At 35.4% G+C, this 16833-nt stretch overlaps 1 protein-coding gene across 7 annotated transcripts in view; it reads right to left on the reverse strand.

Moving 5' to 3' along the window:
- Positions 1-384: 384 nt before the first annotated feature.
- The window catches only part of LOC144968285 (uncharacterized), a 58436-nt gene continuing 41987 nt past the window's right edge, over positions 385-16833 (reverse strand). Inside the window, exons 11-23 of one of the 7 annotated variants that reach the window (XM_078906490.1) lie at positions 14541-14597; positions 13332-13474; positions 12527-12618; positions 10316-10377; positions 10036-10077; positions 8482-8661; positions 7965-8202; positions 6461-6600; positions 5680-5862; positions 4747-4835; positions 3659-3913; positions 1571-1806; positions 385-870 (exon numbers count right to left, since the gene is read on the reverse strand). In XM_078906490.1, coding sequence (XP_078762616.1) covers positions 1582-1806; positions 3659-3913; positions 4747-4835; positions 5680-5862; positions 6461-6600; positions 7965-8202; positions 8482-8661; positions 10036-10077; positions 10316-10377; positions 12527-12618; positions 13332-13474; positions 14541-14597 — 1706 coding nt within the window. In that variant the 3' untranslated portion in view covers positions 385-870; positions 1571-1581. Of the gene's footprint in view, positions 871-1570; positions 1807-3658; positions 3914-4746; positions 4836-5679; positions 5863-6460; positions 6601-7964; positions 8203-8481; positions 8662-10035; positions 10114-10315; positions 10381-12526; positions 12619-13331; positions 13475-14540; positions 14598-16833 lie in introns of all 7 variants that reach the window. The other 6 variants (XM_078906487.1, XM_078906489.1, XM_078906486.1 and 3 more) reach the window with 6 other exon arrangements.

Below are 16833 nucleotides of genomic sequence, written 5' to 3' on the forward strand. Positions count from 1 at the left end.
AAATGAAAAAAAGTTAAATGAATGGATGGACAAACAGAAAGAGAGGCAGACTTATTAGTAGATAAATAGATAGATAGAGAGATGAAAAGGAGAGAGGGACAAACAGAGAGAGAGAGAGAGAGAGAGAGAGAGAGAGAGAGAGAGAAGAGAGAGAGAGAGAGAAAGAGAGAGAGAGCGAGAGAGAGAGAGAGATTTCATTCACTTTATTGTTTATAAACAACCAATTATGTTTGTCCGAGAACGTGTCACGGTGTGTCACAAATTCAATGTTTTGATTGGTCAAGAATATACTGGTTAGTATACGAAAACGCCACACATAAATAAATATACGAATAGATAAATAAATCACTCAATGAATTGAATAAATTGAGATAACTCATTTCCCGAAATTAAACTTGACAGTTTATTATTCAAACAAATGAAATAATTTATTATTACCCCTCAAATTTTTGTCGTCAAGTTATCTTGTTACACAAAGAGCTTTGAAATGCATTATCATACATCAATAGCAATTTTTATTTATTCATATCTTTCAATAAACAGGCTGTTACATCAACAACCAGCAGTTATAAGGCACATTATGGCAATAGACAAAAATGCATTGAACAAGTCGAATCGATGCATTTTTATAGTAACGAATTCCAGCCCTAATAGAATTGGGCTAATAATATAATATTAAGTAGTTAATGACAAATTTCATATTCAAAGGATTCGAAAAAACGTGCTTGATTATTCAGTGATGAGTTCTCGCGTTATAAAGGTGTAAAAATTGCGAGATAATGTTATTATAAATAATATAATATACATAAATTTTTCTTTGCCTTGCATCTGGCATGTTTCTTATTCCTCAATTGGCTGATTTATCATGATCTGTGAAATATAACAAATAATATAACATTGAGAATGATGGTGACGATTATGATAATAATAATGTTGACAATAATAATAATAATAATAATAATAATAATAATAATAATAATAATAATAATAATAATAATAATAATAATAATAATAATAATAATAATAATAATAGTAATAATGGAATAATTATGATTATGATGATGATATTAATAATAATAATAATAATAATAATAATAATAATAATAATATAAAATAATAAAATAATAATAATAATAATAATAATAATAATAATAATAATAATAATAATAATAATAATAATAATAATAATAATAATAATAATATAATAAAAATAATATAATAATAATACATTTATAGAGCAGTTAATGTCGATACCTCAAAGCGCTTTAAGACAATACATGTTACTACTGTCAATTGTTTTATTAACGGCCCGTATTTTTCTGGTTTTTCTCAGCTGTCCCTCAATCAAAAGTTGTAAAATTTGTGTCAACCTCTGAATCAATTTGTCTTAAATGAATAAAGACTTTGGACCCATCATCATCATCATCATCATCATCATCATCATCATCATCATCATCATCATCATCATCATCATCATCATCATCATCATCATCATCATCAACATCATCTATTAGAGACCTTGATACTTGAAATCTTCCATTATGCCATGGACAGGAAAACAAATACCTACACGCCTTTTATTTATTTCTTATCTTTCTTTTCCTTTTTCTTCTTGTCGACGTTGTTCTCCTCCTTGTCGTCGCTCTCGTCATCAGCATCATCATCACTGACAGCCGTCTTCTTCACGTCTTCGTCCTCCTCCTCCTCTTCTCCCCCATCAGATTCCTCTTTACCAGATACACTACCAGCACTTTTTTCAGCATCCTCCGCCAAATCTAATGGTGGAAGATTAAGCTCGTCTTGGGTCTGGAAGAACAGGAAAAAGATTAGAGTTAAGAGATATGAATATGTTTTGTTTGCCCTTTTTAAATATTATAATGTAATCAAGCCTTTCTCTGAGTCGTTTTGAAGTACCGTTGCCTGGGCATTTTCTGGAAGGAATATAAATGGTCCGTTGAAGAACTGCAACACATAACTAACAACACAAGAACATCCAAACAAATTGTTAGAGCTTTGCTAAAGCTCCCCAACCAACCCCCACCCCCACACACACTTACATAGACATACACAAACACACACACACACACACATAAACACACACAGAGAGATACACCTGAATGACGACCAGAAAAGACAGGGCAAACGTCTGAAGCAGAGATTAGGAAAAAATCATTAATTTTTTGAAAATAGGGAAAGTGCTAGGGCTGGATAGAACCCAGTAGTGGGTATAAATCTGCTTAATACATTATTTAGAAACATTTGGGAGGGTAAAAATATGCCATAGGAGATACGTTGACCAACAACTCAGGGCTAAGCAAGGTTTTATGGAAAAAGCCATGCACAGATCTTCTCATTAATACGTATTTATTATATAATTGTGCAGTCATTGAAATGAAGCTCTCTCCTGTTCATAAATGTCAATGATTATGAGAAACACGTTGGCAATTGTTTACACGCTATGGGATACCTCATCAATTGACTGGCATTATAGAAGACCCCTACCAAACACAACAGGCTGGGTTACGTATGCTGGACGGTTGGAACCAACGAAATTCTAAACATGCTTGAAATACGTATATCTCATGTTGTTTAAGTTTGGAGAAGGTAAAAAGAAAGGATAATCAGGAAAACACGGAACCAGTTAATTGTTATGGGCTAAGTGGAGTAAAACACATTTACTGTTATGTCCCTTCTAAGAGAATTGTTGCATTTCCTGGAATATTTATGTTGCAATAGCAAAATCAACCAAGTATAAAATCAACTCTCCGATGACTAAATAGTCAAAACAGTATACTTATGGCACAGGATGCTCGCCCAAATCTTAAATATTAATTTCAGTGTGTACTGCTCGTGTTGTAATGGGGCCCTTATAATCGGAATTGTATCAATTAAAGACATTTATACGCGTCATTGGAATGATTTTAACATCTATACACGACGTCTTGAAAATCGGATCTTGGTATAAATGTAAAACTTTAGAAACCTATATAACACATGCTTGTCTAATTCTGCAAAGTTACAGGGGGGGGGGGGGTATCTTTTTTGCTCTTGTTTTCCAGTAAAATTGTCTCCCACAGTACAAGAGTTTTTAGGTGCACGGCATTGCTCACATTTGCAATAATTATCATATTATACTTCGGAACTGATACATTAAATATTACACCAAACACTCAAACATTAGCCCATGTGGGATTATTTGAAAAAGCGTTTAAGTTGAATTAACCTGCAACATACATGGTTCGAATTTACTTTCACTTAAAAATCTTCTTCTTCTTCTTCTTCTTCTTCTTCTTCTTCTTCTTCTTCTACTACTACTACTACTACTACCACCACTACTACTACTACTACTACTACTACTACTACTACTACTACTACTACTACTACTACCACTACTGCTGCTGCTGCTGCTGCGGCTGCTACAATAACAACAACAACAACAACTACTACTACTACTACTACTACTACTACTAATAACTAATACTACTACTACTACTACTACTACTACTACTACTACTAACACTTCTACTGAGACTCTTCCTTCTCCTCTGTACTATTATTGTTGTTGTCATCGTCAGTATTTTGTTGTTATTGTTTCTGTTGTTGTTGGTATTTCTATTCACAATATTATTATTATCATCATCATTATCATTGTTACTACCTTGATGGAGGCAATGGCGTAATGTGGTGGTGGGAGGCCAATTGTATACAACTTAGGATCCATGGGCTCAGCCTTGCATTCTATTACCTTGCTCTTCTCCCCGCGTCTCTTTCTTACCGCCAAAGTGATGAGGACTAGAGATAAACACGAAATGAGCAAGATGATGGAAGCTACAAGGATGACAATCCACAAGGGGGCGCCAGGGATGAAAGAATCTGATGTCACGGGCTCTACAGAATGATGCCCCTTGTCCGTCTGTTGGGAAGAGATGAAGAGATAGAATTGAAACACATTAAAGAGCAATGATAACAATAATAATAGCTTTTTGATCAATGTCTTGAAATTAAATGTTAAAGGTCCAAAAAAATTGTCTCTTTATTCCTCTGCAGAATGTTGTTAAAATATATTGTTTTCTAAATAGAACAATCTTACAATGTTTTTCTGTGGCTTTGTGGTCTTTTGAAATGACATTTGACATGCAACCCGTCGCTAAAATTATTATCTATTTGTAATAAATCTACTGTACAGCTTCTTCTCCTTCCCCAGAAAGCATTCTTGAATTGAATTTTCGATGTTTCTGGACTGAAAAAACGTCTTGAATCGAAGAATTGTTAAAAAATACATCAATTTACAATACAGAAAATGTCTCCGTATCTCTTATACAGAGGATTGACTTAATAGAATGTCTGAGACAGAGTAGGGAGATAAGAGTCACTACTAACTATAATAATACTACTAATTAAAATAATAGGATTATCAATAGACTCCAACTGTTATGGTTTTGAAACTTTGTTCGCCATCGATCATGGAATGAACCGAAGAGAGGAAGTGGATAGATACATTAAAGAATCGACTGGGTCAGAAATAGATAAGCTTCTTGAAAACGCCGAGAACGAGAGGAATGGCGCAACTTGATAAATTCTGGAGGTCTAAAATATTGTGAATGAACCAAAGCCAGAAATATCAACAAAGAAAAATACAAGAAAAAAAAACAATCCCAAAAAGTTAGCCAGCTTCGACTGAAGACTACGTGGTGAACGAGTAAGATGGGTTTCATTCATCCAATGGATTTCTTGAGTGTTACAAACCTTGCTGGCAGCTTTGGATGGCGCTCTTTCAGTGACTGCTCCGCCTATTCTCGATGTTGTGAATTTGTCTGAACTCTTGGACGGTGGTTCTGTGGAGCAGGGATTGGGAAATATAGTTTTCGGTGCAATGCGTTGAAAAGCATAAAAATATTATAGAATGCGTAATATTCATCCCTTGTGTAGCCAATCTCACAACATTTTGGACAACGCAGAGGGCGCCAAAAGCAAGCCTATGCGCTGAAACCAAATTAAATTATATTCAGATTGACACTTAACTGTAAAACGACCTGGATTTGGTGGAAAAGTAGAGGGGAGCGTCTCTCCCCCTCTCTCTTTCTCTCTCTCTCTCCTCTCTCTTTCTCTCTCTCTCTCTCTCTCTCTCTCTCTCTCTCTCTTTCTTTCTCTCTCTCGCTTATATATATATATATATATATATATATATATATTATATTATATATATATATACATATATATATGTAAATATTATACCTTCTTTTATATTCTAATAATAAATGATGTAAAGTGCAAACTTATAGAACTTTGGAAAGCGGTATATTGTGTGAGTGATAAAAGTGCTGAATAATAAGAGGCATAAGTTGATGGTTAAAATCAGTCCAACTTTTTCTTTTGTTCCGTCTTCTACTTCTACTTCTTCTTCTTCTTCTTCTTCTTCTTCTTCTTCTTCTTCTTCTTCTTCTTCTTCTTCTTCTTCTTCTTCTTCTTCTTATTCTTCTTCTTCTTTTTCTTTCTTCTTTCTTCTTCTTCTTTTTCTTCCTTTTCTTCTTCCTTCCTCTTCTTCTTCTTCTTCTTCTTCTTCTTCTTCTTCTTCTTCTTCTTCTTCTTCTTCTTCTTCTTCTTCTTCTTCTTCTTCCTCGTTTCCTAAACTGGCCAACTTAGCTAAAGTGCTCTATGTACATTAAAATGTAGACTTACTGGAATGTCCAGAGGCATCGATATGCACACTATATGTTTGAATAGTGGTCTCTGATGGTGCCTCTCCCACAGGCATGTCAGTCTGTGTACGGATATTAATTCCTTGGGGGATCGTGGTCAGACTTGGGGAATTCCCTTGTGGCATTCCAGGAATTGAGGGGACGTGGGATCCTCTCTGCTGTTCTGATTGATAAAGAACTTTTAATATCTGATCGCAAACATAAAGTTTGGAAAAAGTAGGTATTAATCAATTAATAATATACATTATCTGGTGTACCACTATGTCTGTGTGTGTGTGTTTGTGTGTGTATGTGTGTGCGTGTGTGTGTTCAATTTGCTCCTTCAAAGCCTCGTCTATTCACTATCATACTCCAAGTATACAATTGTTTTCCTCATACAGTTTAAGTCACTTGTCAAGCGTTTATGTTGTACTAGCAATAGCATTAAATTTGCCTTTGTCAATAATTATAGGCAGGTGATTAATTCACACAATTGAACACAATCGCACCAGAATGCTAGAAGATGGCGTGCTGGATATATAAAGTACAGGAAAACTATCATCACTATCAAAGACAGAACAACGTGATGACAATGTAAAATGTATTCTGGACAAGGCGTCTGTAAAGATTGAATGAAATGTTGATAGTTCAACTCTTTGTTACCGTTTTAGACCGGAAGAGAGATGATTATCTTTTTTTCGAAAAATGATTATTGATAATAGTGATAATCATAAAATATCTACGCCTGTAAAAAAAAGTTATGTTAAGTAAAAAAGACTTACCAATCTTTATAATCTGTCCACACACCATGCCCATCATCTGTAAGACAGAGTCAATCATCTTTCTGGTCATATCCACGCTGGCACCCTGGCCACATGCCTGGTCCTGTCGCATAACACACTGACCAACACTCTCACTGTCACTGAGTATTGGATTGAAAATAATTGCCTTTTTTATGGTATTTCAAATTTGTGACTATTCGTTTCAAAACGTTATCAAGTTGAGAGGAAACTGAGACTTAAAATGAGAATTAAAACTGAACTTATAAAATATTATAGTTATTTTCGGATTCATTGGCTTGAGTCATTGACCAGGATTCGAAATAATATTTTAAAAATACCTCACATTACGAAAAGAGCTCACAATCTTTAAAAATTCCAACAATTGACATCGGCAGAAGTTGTTAAGTGTGATCCCCTAAATATATTTCCTATATTAATAAAATAGGTAGTATATTTACATTCATTGGCAGAAATCCAATTGTTTAATAGGGGAAAAAACAAAAATATAAACCAAAAAATGACACAGGACACGAAAGAAGGACTTGATATAGATCGAACTTGTTGTTTTAACAGCGAATGTCAAACCCGAGTAAAGTTTACTTGTTTTGAGAAGTCATGCTCTTTTGGGGGTGGCCCAAAAATAATCGATTGATAATGAATGAAATCTTGCTAATCTCATTTTTTCTTCTTCTGAATGCTTTGTAATTACTACTCAAGTAAAAATGAGTACTTGTCATGCATCCGTAATTTATCGTGAAAGAATAATCAAGATCATTAAGTTTCACGAACAAGTGATCACACTGTACGTATCAATGCCCTAACACTCAGAAAATGAAGTAAAAAAGGGTTTAAATGAAATAAAAAGTGATTTATAAATATATTACTATTGTTTTGCGCACCGAGATCACAACAGAATGCATGGAATCATTTTCCATTCCATTAATTGCGTGTTAGACGCCCGTTTTATAATAGTATCACTTTTGCAATATAATTCAAAGCTCTAAACAGACTAATAATTAACAACTGAGTCAACTGAAGAATTGTCTTGAGAGTCTATCACCTGAGCACAAAGTTGGAGTGAGACTTTTCGCTCAGGAGCACCCTCCAGTAAGTGACCAAGCCCAACTTTCCTTTATCCTGTTCTAGGCAAAACAAGGACCAACACGGTTATCGGAAGTAAGGGGAGGGGGGGGGGGGTGGCAGCTAAATAATTTTCGTTTTCAGATCTCAATGAGCGCAATGGTGACACAGTATCAGTATTATCTATCAATGACTAGTGACGTGCTTGACCAGCAAATAATATATGTGCATGAATGCCATTTGGTGCACATCAGAGTTGCCAGTTGCGCAGTGTTCTCTTCCTTTTGTTTTAGCTTGATAAGGTCAAGGTCAAATATCATTTTTTTTCATTAAAGTGTCTGTTACAAATAAGCGCACTCTTTTTACTCAATTTTATATACGCACGTTGCGTTGCGCTATAATCCAGAAAATGGAGGTCACTTACTCGCAAACTCCCTTCGCCTTGCTCATATACTGAGGATTCATAAACTGTTCCAGCGTGATGTCGTGGCCAGCGTCATTTATACACATTGTGATACGGGGTTCCAGAACGACACGGCACTCTGTCATCCTTTGGAGTTCTTCTTGACTGGGCATCTTGGGCATTTGACCCCCAGCAGCCATAGGACCTCCAGCACCCATGGGCATCCCTTGGAGCATCTGTCCATTCAGCGGGTTCATGCCTAGAGAAAGAAATTTCCATTATAATCAAAGTAACTGGGACCTAAGCCTGGTTTTCTTCAAAAATTGATGGAAGAAAGCATTAAATACGAGATTAAGTATAAACGGTTACAGAATGTTTTTCCCTGGAAATAAATGATGATGATGATGATGATGATGATGATGATGATGATGATGATGATGATGATGATGATGATGATAATGATGACGAAAAGTATTAAATATAGCATAGATACACATCACGTACAAACACATACGCACACACAGTAATGACTAGCTACCTTGTGGCATCATTTGTCCATTTATGCCGCCCATTGGCATTTGCTGGGCGTTGATTGGGCCGTTGTCAATCACCTGACTCATTCCCTGACCGGTCATTGGTCTATTGTCTTGGGTCAAAGATGGTCGGCTATCGTCTCCCCGACCAGCAGCTGGGAGCTCAACGGAGGTCATCTCTTTGTCTTTGAGGGATAAATAATAATGTTTTTAAAAATACACATTTAAAACAGTTTTCATACTTTTGACTTAAAATTCAGTTTTCTTCGTGCAACCTACCAAGACATAATACCGGTTTGAGGCGAGAGGTAACAGCTGTTGGTTCGTTTGTACTTAACCGACGTACATATATTTGCAGATGTGATAACCGAACGCAATTATGGGCTTGATTTTTGCACTAATGTAAAAAGAAATACAATGCGTTGATTTGAGAGTATTTTCAGAGTATTTCCAATACAACAATGAGCCCATAACAAGATGGATTACAGACCTGCAAATAAGTGATTCTAAGTAATATAAACACATTCAGATCACGATTGTTCTGGCAATGTTCTTAAAATGAAAAGGAAAAGATTCCTTGTCATTTGTGTTCTTTCTTTAAAGTTTCAAGTCGGTAAAGGATGTTATAGAAAGAGATACATAAATAGTAGCCCTATTTCTCAAGTCAATAAGAAGCTGTTTTACGTCTTGTTGCTATTTATAAATTCTACCCCCCCCCCTTTTTTTTTTCCCCAAATTGCTTTAAGGACTAATTATTTAGTTTTGTTTCGAAACATTTCCGTTTTTACATCATTGATTATTCATCAAGCGTGACATTTTTTCTATATAGATTAACAAATGATGAAGTGGAATTTTCAATTTATTGAACAAGGACAGATAATGTGGACGTTTCAGATTTCCCCTTTATCAACAAAATTTGATGAATGAAGCAAAAAGGACGAATGAGACATGTCAGAATGAGACATGAGCCTCCAAATAAAGCATGCTGTTTCAAGACTTGTTAAGATTATTAAGTTTAACTAATTTTAGTAACAGCACGATAAGAATTTTTAACTAAAGTCGAAGGATATGCTAATTCTTTTTTTTTTTTAAATGTTTTTATTTCGTGAATGGCGTGGTTATCAAATTTGAAAAAAAATATTTGTTTTTAATAAACGCAAGCAATTACAGCAAATGTAGGTAGAGTCAGAGAGCGAAAGATTTGTGAAAGTGAGAGGTATGTATGATATAAGAATCCCAAAAAGTGTAAAGAAAAATAGAAGAAAAAACAGAAAGAAAAATACAAGTACAACATCATCACTAAATAATCGGGCTGCTTCAAAGGGCCAAGCATGTGATTTTTTTTAATTTAAAAAAAATGTTGATGCTTTTGTGTCTTTCCTTCTTGACTGGCTTTACTTCCTACACACCTTTTCAATTTTTTACATGAAGTCAAAGAAGTCTCAGGTTTAAAACCCTATTGATAACATGAGGACCGATTAGATCGTTGGTTCCAGTTAAAATGAAAAAAATAGGATTTTGTGAAAGTTTGGCAGCATAAACAAATAATATTACCTTACCTGTCATTTGATTGGTTCCATCCATAGCACCAGAAGCCTGGTCTGATTGATAAGAGGGGAGGTTGTTGTTGACAACGTCCGTATAAATAGGAGAATTAAACGGATTATGATGATGATGATGATGATGATGATGATGATGATGATGATGATGATGATGATGAGGACGACGACGACGACGACGACGACGATGATGATGATGATGATGATGATGATGATGATGATGATGATGATGATGATGATGATGATGATGATGTTTATAATGTCTATCTCCGATACCTACCCATCGTGGTTGGATTCTGTGGGTAGTCTACATCCGTCATAGGCGGTTCTCTAATCAGGACTCTTCTGTGTTAGGCAATGGGATAGAAAGTACATGGCGTTCTAAAACATATTGAAAAACATAAGTATCAAGAATGACTTCAACAAGTGATGTGAGTTAGTTTTGCGGTGTATGTCATGTAACAAAATAAAGCGAAGTTGAGTGAGTTCGCTAATCTGATGGGCGAAAACGATCGCAAAATTTTGACCAGTCGTTGATTCCTATCTAGGTAAGATATAATTTAGTTATAATTACTGCAGTCAACACAAGTGAGCATGAATACTGGATTTTGTATGAGTGGTTGTTAAAACGGGTTGCTTAACAGGCGAAAACAAAATCTGGTACCATATTGGAATGTGAGTAAAGAACCTTTTTTGAAACACCTTTAATTTTTTTTTAGATCTGAAACCTTTTTAAAGGACTCAAATTTGCGCCGTTCAAAATGGGACTCGAACCAGGGATCTGCAAGGCGAGTGTCATATTACAGGAATATATAGCCGCATATTTCACGTGAAACACCTAAAGGTTTTGAAATAATGTGTTTTAAGCAGGAATAATTATTTTATTACAGAGATTGGCAACAAAATATAAAACGGCTACATTGAAGATACACTTAAAGTTCAGAATAGCTTTTATGAATGTACTTTTTTTCAAAGGACGGATCAAATAAGTGTTGGCGGATTCTACAAAACAAAACGAAACAATAAGAATACTTGAACTGTTATTTCTGTCATATCTATTCTTTATCCAATGTGATACGCCTTTATTGTTTGCATTGTTATAAAGAACCTACAAAAGCAAGAAAATGTGTTTTGCTATATTTATTTGTACTTGGACAGATAATTTATGTTGGTTCGAAAACATACTTTAATCCTGGTTACGGCATTTATTATTTTCTATGTAGCGGCATTGAATAGCCAAAAAAAAAAAAGAATGTGAAAAGCTATTTTGTGTTCCAAATCGGGATCCTTTCTGTAGAAAATGAATTAAAATGTGTTATTTGTAATGAAAGAAGCAATTTTCATCGCCAGTTGAGGGAAAAAACGGCTTTTAAAAAATCTATTTTTAGAGGCTGCTTTCCAAGATTGGGTACCTCAAATGCAAAGTCCACTTAAATTCAAAATAAATCGTTGAAAGTCCAAAATATCTTCATATTTCGTTAAAAATAAAGTTTAGTACACAAACAGGGTAACAAACTGTTTGTTTTTTTTACTTTAAATCATTCATACTCGAGCTCGTCGCATGGCCTGGTTTAAAACTGATTTCGAACACGAAAAAATAAACCCGAAGAATTTTTAAAGAACTGGGCAAAAAAATAAGGTAACTCAATTATTATAGGAATAAAGATGTAATATTTCATGTAAAAACGTCTTTTTTCTGATCCAATATGTTTTTAAAACGCATATGATAACCCATGATGACTTTGAAAACTATATTTCAAACCATCAACCGAGACAAAAAACCGAAAAGCAGCCGATAGCTCCGTTTTAAAGATGTTTTAATTAACAAAAAGCTGTTAAGTTTGTGTTGAAATTGGCAAACAATGATTAAATAACAAGAAAATGAATATTAAATCTATCACAGAAGTTATGAGTTTCATTAAATTAATACAAAAATAGAGATTTTCATACAAGAAACAATTCTAACTCCACAGATGATAATAATAATATCAATAATAATAATAATAATAATAATAATAATAATAATAATAATAATAATAATAATAATAATAATAATAATAATAATATATAAATAATAATAATAATAATAATAATAATAATAATAATAAATAATAAATATAATAATAATAATAATAAAAATAATAATAATAATAATAATAATAATAATAATAGAAGAAGAAGAAGAGAAGAAGAAGAAGAGAAGAAGAAAGAAGAAGAAGAAGAAGAAGAAGAAAGAAGAAGAAGAAGAAGAAGAAGAAGAAGAAGAAGAAGAAGAGAAGAAGAAGAAGAAGAGGAGGAGGAGGAGGAGGAGGAGGAGGAGGAGGAGGAGGAGGAGGAGGAGGAGAGAGGAGAGGAGGAAGAAGAGAGAAGGTGAAGAAGAAGAAGAAGAAGAAGAAGAAGAAGAAGAAGAAGAAGAAGAAGAAGAAGAAGAAGAAGAAGAAGAAGAAGAAGAAGAAGAAGATATATAAGATTGCATTCTCTTCCAGAATACCTGTTGATTTGGGGAACCATGTTAGGTCGCATCAGACCTCCTCTTCCGCTGGCTTGAGCAGCTGCCATTCGCCTTTGAATGTTTTGCATGTACTAGGGACAAAATCAACAGAACAGATCACTAATTAAAAAACGTTTTAATCATTTCACTTTCAATGCATTTTAGCAATTGGGGTCAAATATTGCTTTCTTCATGCTTCTGAAACAATGCAAATAGGGTCAAACATGATCTTTTAATATAACACAATCACAGTTACATTATGCTCAATCGACATCCCAATCAAGCAGCAAGGAACTGATCTTACATTCTATATAGAGAAGTGGTTGAAGGGATCATAACCACACAGTCGTCCGCATGAACAACTATGGCAGTTAGTGCTAAGCTTACACAATCTACTCGATATTACCATCGACGATATGCGTTTGAGTATAATGCTCAAATATTATACACCCCTGATCAGTCACATAAATCTAAGTGTCATATTTCACATGTATAATCTGATTGACTGAATCTAGGCTAGTGAGAAATAATCACACAAACAGTAACTAAGATAATAGTGATATAAACTTGCCTCCTGTCTATTGTTTGTAAACAACCGGCTATATTTGTCCGAGCGGGCTTGAGAGTGTGTCACAAATCTCGTGTTTGGATTGATCAAAAATCTACTGGCTAATTAACTCTTCTATTAAGCTACCTCACTAACTTACACAATCCTTCACTACCTATAGCTGTTGACAAAGGCATATCTAATAATATTGTTATGCATTTTTAATAACTATATCTTACAAATCTGTTAATATTATACCTGTTTGAATGCCAACGCTATCAGCTTGTCACGCCCAACTGCCATGGATGGACCGCCCATCATAGCTTGACCACCCCCATTTCCTCTCTGTCTGTCCCAGGGATCCATATCCCAAGGTGTCCTCGCCTGAGGAACGTTCATTCCTGAAACGTGGTCAAACGTGGTAATAATGATTCAAATACAGCATCCAGATAGGTACGAATAAAGTTACAAATCGTCTCTGATATTCCTATACATGTTGCAGCTGTAAGTGTATTTCTCATTTTAAAACGTGGGCTTTTATTTAGAGCAATATCACTACTAGTATTCAAAGCGCTTTGCGGGAGGCCCCGAGCCAACAAGACTTGACATGTATGAGATATGACTTCTGTAAAGCAATGTTACTTTTTTTGGACATGAAAATGCTTTTAACTTCCCAGTACTCATTTTGCACCTGAATATGGTGCAACTGCGCGTGAAGAGCCATTATCACAGGCTCAACATTGCATCACCAACACCGGGATCAAACCAGTCTCCTGCAGATCAAATGTCGCGTGTTATACCATTCGAGCACAAATCAGCATATATTCCAAAACAATTCATTGGCATTATAGAAATTACCTATTTGCCCTCCCAGACTGGTGAAGAAAATGGAATAAATCAATCCACTGACTTGAATTTCTTTTGGAGTGAACATGAATCCAAATGATTGAAAGTTAAAATCATAAATAAGTTTAAAATAGAATGGTGCCATCCTCGTCAATAAATCATAGATAAACTCAACAAAAAAATAACCCAAAAAAAAAAACCCTCAAACAAAATGTACAACTGCAAAGAAACAAAAGAGCCCAAAAAGACAAAAGCAAAATAATTTTATTTAAAGGAAATATTCGAAATAATAAAAATCTAGTCCTGATACTTTCGTCTCTAAATGCAGTATCCACCATCGTAAATAATCCTGACATGATAACCTTTTGAGATGGCGGGTCACAAATAGAATACAGACATACAAACACACGAACACAGACAGAAACACACACATATTCTCTCTCTCTCTCTCTCTCTCTCTCTCTCTCTCTCTCTCTGATTCTCACACTAACGTCAATACAAACAGTATCCCACCAAATCGTTAAACATAGATATAACGTCAAGAAGCCTACGTTCTAACCCTTACACTATCCAGCTATTAAGTTTGTGTTTTAAATGATATTAGAGATTCAAATGCCATACCTTGATTCCCGGCCATGTAACCTCTGCCATAAGTTTGTACAGGTAGCAAAGGCTGGCCTGAAATGGGAAATGAATATAAAAGAGTGAAAGTTTATTGGATGATGCCAAATATGGTCACAGTGTTCCATATCCCATTTTTTATTTGGTAAGAAATAAAATTACAAAATGTGATCTTGAATAGGCACTGTGTCCGTCCCAATGAGTAGATCTTCAGCACCAGGAGGCCAGAGTTTACACCGGTTTATACATCGTGAAACGGACAAAATTCACTTGCTTGGTAGCATTGGGACAGGACGATAATCTATCGCAAACTAAATTTCCGCCAGATCTAACAGATTTAGCTACCCAATCACTGTTGAATGTACAGGGATCGGGGAAAAATCAACCGGGGTCGATCTCGTTTGCTTTGCTTAAGAAACCAGGGCTCTACCAATTTTTTCACCTTGCACTTTCAACATTAGAACCATATTGGGGCGGTGAGTCACAATATCAAAGTCCATGCACAAATCATGTTCTAATTTCATATAACTATTGGAGAATTTGCAATATTTACCGGGAAGTAAAGGCTATTAAGAAAAGGTTTTCATCAATTTAACCATTATACTTCTGTATAGTGGAAATTTACATGTATCGTTTGAGCCATCAATGATCAAAATCGTTCAGGTAATAAAGTCTGTAGATGCGCGCAAAATAATCTGCCCTCAGGGCGATTCCCAACGTCAAAGATGACCCATCATTATGCCCTAGCAGATTTTATGATTAATCATTTGAGTCAACGCGTGATAAAATTACCCCTTATTTCGAAAGAGTTTGCAAGTTAGTCGTATATCAATCTGTAAGACATAGTTTTATTATTTTTAGATTTGCAGTAGCGATGTGCTCGTTGGGGAAAAAATCTAACATTGGCAGTGAAAATGTTTATCCCCCGACCCTGTTTTAAAAAAAACAGAAAAGAGGAAGCGTGCATTATTGTAAGCATTAATGGTGCCTATAACTGTCAGAATCAGCATCCAAAGAATCATACTTCGATGCCTTCATTGGCTTTCGGTCCAAGAAATGATGAGATGATTGTCTCTCTTTGCTTCAACTCTTTAAATACCAGACCACCTTCTTGTACTTAAAAGAACATATTGTCGCACACACCCCAATTCGGCAGCTCAAATCTCAAATAATCATGCTCTGCCCAAAACCAATCTTAAACTCATGGTGATCGGGGTATCTCCGAAATAGGACCATCCTTATGGAACATACCCTCCTTGGCATTGTCATTAGGATCTCTAAGTGACTCGACGCATGTTTGAAATAAATTTATTAGTCTTAATTTGATGAATCATAGATTATCCAGTGTGGGTTTAATTTCAGCATTATTTATCAATAATAAAAAATGTGTTTTATGCGTGTTGTGAGCATGTGTATGTGTGTGCGGGCGCGCGCACGTGTGTGTTTGTGTGTGTAACTCAAAGACAGAGTAAAATAAGTAGATAGATAATAAATAGATAGATAGATAATTACAGAGAGATAGAAAGAGAGAGATAGATAGATAGATAGATAGATAGAGAGAGAGAGAGAGAGAGAGAGAGAGAGGGAGAGAGAAAGAGAGAGAGAGAGAGAGAGAGCGGTGTGTTTTCATGTGTGTATATGTATTTATGTTTATGTGCCAAACTTTTAGTCAAGATGGGATGCAGCTCTTAAAATTTTTATAATGTTTTATCTAATTTTGTAAAGCACTTTGGAGCCTTAACAAAAGGGACTATTATTATTAGTAGTGCCGCGCTGAGGACCGGTTTTTGGGACCGGTCCCACGGTCCTTTAGCTGAGAACCGGGGACCATCCCAAAGTGGAGAACCGTTGGCGGTCCTTACTTCTTATAACCTTTCAACGGTCCCAGCGATTTTCGCGCCATACTACTGCACCAGCGATTCTTTGCCTCTGATCTTTTGCCTATCTTCCACAAATCACCACCCATCCCACTTAATTAATCGCACCCACCCCCTTTGCTGTACACTAAACGACACAGACGACCATCTCCCTCCACTCCGCAAACCGTCCTTTCGTGTGTGAGATGGGGGGAACAGGAGGCGCACGCCTTGGACGATTCCATTATACGGGTAAATTTCAAAATTTACTACACCACAATGATCGCAATGACAATGATCTATGATGAAGGCATGACCCCTCTTCTCTAATGGGTTATTGTTTGAAATGAATGTGACTACTAAACATGTGTGTGTGGGTGTTGTGTGTGTGTGTGTGTTCGTGTGTTTCGAACCTAGTAAGTCCGATTTTTTGTCTT

This window comes from Berghia stephanieae, chromosome 3 (genome assembly GCF_034508935.2).
Source record: "Berghia stephanieae isolate SIO BIC M18660-M18661 chromosome 3, UCSD_Bste_1.3, whole genome shotgun sequence".
NCBI classification, from domain to species: Eukaryota; Metazoa; Mollusca; class Gastropoda; order Nudibranchia; family Aeolidiidae; genus Berghia; species Berghia stephanieae.